At 32.9% G+C, this 7,682-nt stretch overlaps 1 protein-coding gene across 2 annotated transcripts; it reads left to right on the top strand.

Annotated features, from left to right (window-relative positions):
* The first annotated feature begins 1,398 nt into the window (after positions 1–1,398).
* On the top strand, positions 1,399–7,461 carry LOC136820498 (uncharacterized). Of its 2 annotated transcripts, none has more exons than XM_067076681.1 (12): positions 1,399–1,544; positions 2,238–2,324; positions 2,841–2,942; positions 3,371–3,438; positions 3,839–3,943; positions 4,285–4,335; positions 4,901–4,957; positions 5,595–5,672; positions 6,077–6,148; positions 6,425–6,472; positions 6,680–6,860; positions 7,211–7,461. In XM_067076681.1, the coding sequence occupies exons 1-12, from the start codon at positions 1,481–1,483 to the stop codon at positions 7,363–7,365; spliced, it is 1,068 nt and encodes a 355-aa protein (XP_066932782.1). In that variant the 5' UTR covers positions 1,399–1,480; the 3' UTR covers positions 7,366–7,461. The 2 variants fall into 2 exon arrangements, with proteins under 2 accessions (XP_066932782.1, XP_066932781.1); XM_067076680.1 differs by having other exon boundaries at positions 5,592–5,672.
* The last annotated feature ends 221 nt before the right edge of the window (positions 7,462–7,682 follow it).

Raw genomic sequence — 7,682 nt, 5'->3', positions numbered from 1 at the left:
AAGCTCTAATAATCTTAGAGAGCTTCTTAGAGCTTTGTTGTGAGGTGAGGTATTTCTTGTTTTTTCTAAGATTTTGAGCTTGGATTCCCAGGCTATTCGAATCGCAGCAACTTTTTTATACAACATAATACGGCTTATCATCAAATAACTGCTACTCAGTCCGGATTGTTTGCAACATACTGTACTAATAAATTATACATTATCGTTTTTGATTGAGTCTACTAAATAAGTTTGAATAAATAAAAATTCTTACCTATTATTATTTTCATCATCAGTAATAACATCCGAACTGGCACTTGTACTATTACTGAAATCTTCTTCACTGGATGAATCCATTTGATTATTAAAAGATTGTATGCTCGTTTCGTTTGTGTTCGTGTGCTCACAATCCTGCCATTATGAATTTTTAACTTTTTGGCGGGCGGTTCACTCCTTCGTCTAGCATTTTGAAAATATTTTAATATTAGTATCACGTGCTCATGAAACGCGTTTAATGAAATGTCGCAAACCGCGCTAGATATGAAAACTGAAGAAAAAGAAAACCATGTGCAACTAAAGTTCTTTTTCAGTTTTTCTTGGCAACAACGCACAAACTGCAGTCTCATATCGCATAAAATTATAACTTATAACACCAAGATATGGCATCCCAAAAACAAAGATCCTCTAGCAGAAAAAGAAAAGAAACCAATTCTTCCACAACAACTTCTTCTGCAGAATGTAAGTATTTACCATTTTGAACCTTGAGTGAATAATACTGGTTTGGTGTTTGTTCTGTTTGTTTTTGATATTTTTATGTTCTGGTTTACAGCCTGGTCTCCCTAGAGCGTTTTAAAGCCGTAAGGGCCAATCTACACGGCGCGGAGCAATTCTAAAGTAAAAATAGGATAGTCCTCCAGTTGCTAGTGAAGATAGGGCTTTCTGTTACATGAAAACATGAAAAAGAAGAAAACAGAGGCAAGTTCATTTTCCAAGAAAACATGTTTGGTCATGATAATGCATGCAAACTTTTTTATGAACTTTGGTGTAATCTTTGGTGTTTTAAATAGTTTTAGATCTTGTAAGACTGCCTTTTATTAATTTCTGTTTTGCTGCCCAGGGTTGACTATGAAACATGGGTTTGCACTTTCTTTCCCTAGGGAGACCAAGCTCTATAATTTTAGAACTTTGTATGTTGTTGTTGAGGCAATTTTTGTTTTTTCTAAAATTTTGAGCTTGGATATCCAGGCTACGAAGTGAAAAGATAGGGCTGTTGAAGTAATTTTGTCAAGTTCTTTTGCTGGTCTTTTGATAAAAGGTGCCAATACTGTTAGATTTATTTATAGTATTGATAACTGATAATAACCAATAGCAATAAAAAGTATAATCCTGTTATTTAAAAAAAAAATTTTTTCCAGACCAATATGTCTTGGTAGTTTTCGAAGAGGAGAATAAGTACACCATATTATCTAAATCAACTTCTCAAGCTTACTGCCACAATAACATGGGAGATGTTATCCAGCTCCGCGACAAGAATGGACAGTTTCCAGCAAAAATTGTCCACATTGGTAAGCACTGCCAGTCAGGCTTTATTCTGCTTTATTACAAAAGAGGATACCTACAGCAATGGTATCATTTGGATACAAAAAACATCCTAAACTGGCAGTGTAAACTTAAACTCCTATATCAGGATTAGACACAAGTCTAGTTTTACCTCTTTTATCTTTTCCTTTACAACAATACAATGCTCCTCACATGTTGACACAACACATGTGTACATGTACATTGACAAGTAATCTGTGAGAGAAGTTTTTATAGAAATCTGCAACAAAAACGAAAGTGGTCTCTTCTACTGATTGCTTCACACTTGCTCCTTCGCAGCTTTGCAAATGAGGTTGCCGCATTTCAAACAGCCCTTCTTTTTGGCACCTGTGGCCTTTCCGTGCCTTGCACGACGGGTGGCTTTAAAATCCCACCCTTTATATATTTGTTTCAATCCGTGATCCATGGTTTAGGTTATTTCTCATCTTCAATTTACTAAAGAAAGCAAGAAGTTGATGCAAGAGTTAGATTGTCAACAAAGTGCCGAAAAAAAATTATCGAATAAAAGAAGAACTTAAAATCTTAAATATTTTCATTTTGAAGAATAGGTGCTAAAAAGTGAAACATAGAAAAGTCTTATTTTTCATTGCATTAATCGAAATGGGGGATTTGGAAAATATAAGTTAATTTAGGCGAGACCAATGTCATTTGTTATTCAGGTACAAAAGAAGAGTGTAAAATCAAAAGCAATGAGTTAGAGAAACAGATCCGACACGAACGAGATGAGTCAACATATTGTGGAAGTGGTATGTTTCTTCTCAACTTCAGTTTAAAATCTGAGATTGTCCGTCATTTAGTCTGTCTGCGCTCAAAACTTTGGGACAGGCTGGAGACTTCAAAAGTAGATCAATTTGGCTAAAATTTTGCGCACTTTATCCTTCGGTGAATTCCTGTGGGTGCTTTTTTTTTTTTTTCAATTTTTCAAAATATTTATTTTTAAAGGGCAGATGCAGTCAAGATTTTTGGGCAACTTTTTTTAGGCTATAAGGGTCTGAAATATTTATATTTTGCGGAACTAATTTTTGCGCTCGACATCCACCTTTTGCCGAAATTCTTTCATTTTGCTAGGTATTTTTGAAATTCTTGGTTAAAATTACTCAGAACTAATTTTCATGGAACTAATTTTGCACTTGACACCAAAAAGCGCAAAAATTAGTTAAATTAGTTCCCTGAAGGTATCCATTCATTCATTTTCTTAAGTTCAAGTTTTATATTGCAAGTTCTCTGATATTGATTGCAATCCAAATATTTTGTCTAACTAGACCAGTCTCATAGTGAAGACGATGAAAATGAAAATGAGGAGCCTGTTAAATCAAGCGATACAGAAGAACATGAAGAAAATGGAGTTGAAGAAGTGCAGTCAGGTTTGTGATTTGCAAAAATATTTGTCATACATAGCTTTAATTCGATCACATGTGCTTGTCTGAAGGCTTTAAAAACTTTTCTTGTACATTATTACTATACAGTTAATACGAGTTCTAGGCACACAAGGGCTTCTGCGAACTGATTCTTGTGTCTCGAAATCTCTCTTTTCCCAAATTGGGTGTCAATTTGTGTCTTCTTGTTGGGTGTGTTCGAGTATTCATTTGTTTGGGAGAATATTTTTTTGTCGTAGTAGTGCAGGTGCTTTTACACCTAAGTTTAAAAAAATCACAAATTTTTACATTTTCAAATTCAGTATATTTTGTTTGGACTGATACTGTATCCAGTGCCATAGTAGTTAAACAAATTAGGTTGAGATATATGATTGATGGGTACCCAAACTAAGTAAGTGCATTTATTTCTCTTACAGAAATCTTGAAAGAAAAAGACCGCTTTAAATCAGCACTTCCATCAACATTACCTGGGTTCTCCACAAGTGTAAGTGTTGCAGTATTCCTTTTTTCTTTAAAACTGGTTCTAGATTTTGCATGGACTAATTTTCCCGCAAAGGTCAGAAAGTGCCTGAAATTTAATACCAAAATTAGGCGCAATGGTGCTGTGCGCAAAAATATGCTGAATTTATACAAAAATGATTGATAACAATAAAATTATAAAACAATAAAAAATCATAATGCCTTATGCCATAAGGAAATATTTTTAAGTCTCTTACATGGAGAAATTGAATCGTAAGTCCTACATAGAATTTTGGCAATCAGTAAAGTTCCTTGTAACTGAAAGTAAAAAAAATTGGCCAAATAACTATCCAAAATAAGTTTCAACACCATGACCCTGGTTTATGTTTACTTAGCCATACTAATTGTTTTTCTTCAACTTACAGGTTGATTTCTCTCAAATAGGATACAACACAACACCGCCGAATAAGCAGAAGCCATCAAAATCAAAGCCTGATGCATCTAATCATCCAATTCAAAAACAGACTGGGGTAAATCCTTTAATATTATGCATTGCAATATATATTATTGTAACACATATTTTCTTATCTTTCTCTTTTCTTGTATTCACATAATGTTTTTTATAAGCATACAGAAACCCAAAAAACAGGCTCAGAGATTCTGTTTGAGACAAAAACAAGGCTGAAAAATGTTTGAACGGTGCCTATATCCTGAGCTAAATTTTTGAGACAATCTGAAGCAAATCAGAAAATATTTTCCTTAGGCTCAAATGTTTACATAAATATTTGCCATATCCTGAGCCTATGTATGATTATAACTGTAATGCTTATGAAAAACATATATTTATAATATATTTTTCACTCATTATCAGGATCAAAATACGAAGCGTAATTGGAGTGGTGGAGCATGTGCATTTCCAGATGTAAATTTTTTAGATTTCCTCCCTTAACTTAAAATTTTATTTGGCCTTGTTAGGCTCTCAGAAAAGCTTCAAACTGCTTTAAATAGTGTCACACTAAATGTACAATAATTGTTTCTTGACTATCTATTTGACATATATTACCTTATTAGAAGTATTTTTCACAAGAACAATTCCAAAACTACATGAATTAATTCCGAAAATAATTTTGAAGCTTGTTTTCACAATCGAGTAAATTACTGCATAAGGGACGTACATACGCTCAAATGTAGGCAAATTTTGTCGTCTCCATCCCCTTCAGAGCGTACATACTTTTTTAATGGTGCCTAAGACAGGAATGTCTTTACGGAGTTTTCCTGGCCTAACATGCCGTTTTTATTGGAAGTTGACTTTTCTGGTTAATTTTGAAAATAAATATTCAATTTTACAACAAAGCAAAAATTAATAACTGCTATGAATTCAAATTCAAGCAAACTGTGAAATACATTTTTTTTAATTTTGACAACGAAAGTTAGCTCCGATAAGGTAAACTGACCCCTTGAGTTTCATTATTACTTTTGTTTTTCAGGAACTGATAAGAAGAGCTAGTGATGCAAGACCAAAAAGCATCAGTTTTGACATTCAGGTTAGTAGTTAGTTACAGTATAATAGGGTGAGCGCCTTAAGTTTCACTTTCAACTGCTTTTCAATCAGTACTTTCAAAACGGGTATCAATCCTAAATTATTCAATGAATCGTTATCATTCCTTTAATGGGATTAATTTTTGCGGGGATTCAATTTCGTGGATTCCGGTGCAGTCCGGTGTTATTCGCGAAATTTTTGACGTAATGTACGCAAGATATAAGATTTTCAAGGTTTGAGAAGGCTATATTTCCTCTTCAAAATCTTATTTTGAAAAAATATTTTGGGGTTTTACTTAGGACCATGCAAGGTGATAGGTAAAATTTCATTTATTTCAATTTCATCTGATTATTCCTTTAAAGTAATTAATTTCATAGCCAAGAAATAACATCAAAATTACTGAATCCAAATGTTTTATTACTTATATTTTACTCTAGCCATATGTTTGTAATCCAATGCCCAAATCTTATTTATATTGTTTATTAATGGTAATAGATCTAAATTTAAGCTATTTTGGTAAAAGCATGAAACATTTTAAGAGGGAATGTAACAAATTGAGGAAACTATGCAAACGAGCCCTAAGTCTTACAAGAGAAATATTGATTATTGTCATGCATGAAAATGAAACTTTGTTTCAGAAGCAGAATGGTTTTGATACGGGAAGAGCGAGGACAGATTCGAGTACCCCCAAGGGCTCATCAAAGACAAGAATTGTGGATGTAAGTAACCTCCAATGTTGTATTTTTAATTTACCCTGTCCAATTTCCAAGCTTATTCACTATATTACAGATAACTTCTTTGCACACACATTTGATGGCATAATGTTCTTCTGATGTTATGAGAGAACTTTTTCATGTGTTTCAAAGTTTTTATGAAATCCACTTCTTTTTAGAAAAATCTTTCATGCATGAAAGTTAACAAAGGAAAAATGATTTCAAAACAAATAAGAACTTTCCCTCTCCAAGGGCAGTATACTTAAAGTATACTACTATAAAAACAGTATATTTTTCTTAGTGTGCAGTATAAATGCAGTACAAATCAATATGATTTTGTATGTGTCAGTAGGTGGACGTTTTTCCTTTAATTCTTAACATCTAAATTTTTATTATTTTTATTACTATAGAATTCCGAACTGCTGACCCTCATTTTGTCAGAACAAAGAAAAACCAACAAGCTCTTGGAATCCTTCCTCAAAGTGAGTACTGTTCTACTATCGATTGGAATTTTAATATCTGTTTTAGTGAGCCGCAATTCCAAAAGTCTTCACTTCACCAAAAAATATCACTATGGGTCTGAAAATCAATATTTCAAGAGGTATAACGAGAGTTTTGTCTAAAAATGACGTCATCGGCTATTAAAAAATAATCAAAATCGAAAAAAAGTTGGTTCATTTGAAAGAGAACATTCTACTGAACGAAAAATGTTACTAAGAAAAAGACTTGAAATTCACTTTCATGTTTATATCTTCTAGGAGAAAAAGAGTGAATGTCATTCAAAAGAACTACCTGCTGGAAACTATGTAAGTACGATTAGAATACCCATATGAATACAGTAATCGGTTTTGGACTCTTGAAACTCTTAGATTCTTGTGTACAAAAGAATATTGTATCTTCAATTTTTGTCATAACCCAAAAAATGCCAGTTGACGCACACCTAACCCAGTTTGGTAGTTTAGTGTGATTTGTTTGGGGATATGATAATGACAAAATATTACTTTTGTTTTCAGGTATTAGCTAACGGTATTGATTTATCGAAAATTCAACGACCAATCAATGCACAGAAGTACGCCATCACACTGGCTAAAGAAATTTGGACGAAGGAAGAACTATTAGATGGCTTGATAGATCCCCAACCGGGGAAGACGAAAAAAAGAAAATTGGACGGTGAAAAAGTTGAATTGATGAGAGGTATAATTGTATTTATTTAGGTTTTTATAAAAATCGTATTACCTCGAATAAAGCCTTTTCTGAATTTTAATTAGCTTTTTCAGATAAAAATAATTTTCGTTTGTTTGGACCGGATTATTCTTCTGTGCTTAATTGTAGGGGTCAAGTTTAATTTTTTTGGATTATACCCCTTAAAAATAATTTTATTATGACCCTCTTAAAAGAAAATTTTTTGAAATGTTGTGCATATTTTTAACTGAAACATAACTTATTATGAACGCGTCAGACAAAGTCCTACGTATGAACAATTCATAAAATTTCTGGAATCTGTTTTTATGTGAACATTTACTTAATTCGTTGTTTCGTTCCAGGTCTTATTCAACACTTTTTTCCGTCGAAAAACGACGAAAAAGTGTGGTCAAGGTGCCGGAAGTCAGTAAATCAGATGGCGACCGATCAGAAAAAGAGAACCAAAGATGACGCTAGTTTGAGTGGTGACGAAACAGATGACTTCCAACCTGCTTAAAATTACAGTTAAATTACAATTCAAAGTACATTTCAAATTAGCCTCTTTTCGTGTCAAATATCTTTCGACTGAGTTGTTTTAAAGAAAAATTTCACAGCTGACATGGGCAGCGAAAATGGTTATATCATTTCTAGAGAAAAAGCTTATTTTTTTCCTTTTTTTTTTTCATCTTCGTGTTTAAAAATTCTTGAACAATTTTATACGCATAATATTCCACTTCGGATTGGCTTTCCAAAAAGTATAAAATCGCTATCTAATTCGAAATCTATCAAACGCAATTGAAATTTAACTGCCAGCTGATTTGAAATGTCCTTTTT

The sequence above is a fragment of the Clytia hemisphaerica genome, unplaced genomic scaffold (genome assembly GCF_902728285.1).
Source record: "Clytia hemisphaerica strain Z4C2 unplaced genomic scaffold, Clytia hemisphaerica genome assembly, whole genome shotgun sequence".
In the NCBI taxonomy this organism is placed as follows: domain Eukaryota; kingdom Metazoa; phylum Cnidaria; class Hydrozoa; order Leptothecata; family Clytiidae; genus Clytia; species Clytia hemisphaerica.
This window is presented reverse-complemented; position numbering and strand designations above follow the sequence as displayed.

What these genes read in the sequence shown, in the direction of transcription:
- LOC136820498 (XM_067076680.1), top strand. Translation starts at nt 1,481, where the DNA reads ATGGGAGATGTTATCCAGCTCCGCGACAAGAATGGACAGTTTCCAGCA. An exon ending in GCATCAGTTTTGACATTCAG is followed by an intron (nt 4,958 to 5,591) that starts GTTAGTAGTTAG and finishes ACTTTGTTTCAG; the next exon opens with AAGCAGAATGGTTTTGATAC. An exon ending in AAAAGTTGAATTGATGAGAG is followed by an intron (nt 6,861 to 7,210) that starts GTATAATTGTAT and finishes GTTTCGTTCCAG; the next exon opens with GTCTTATTCAACACTTTTTT.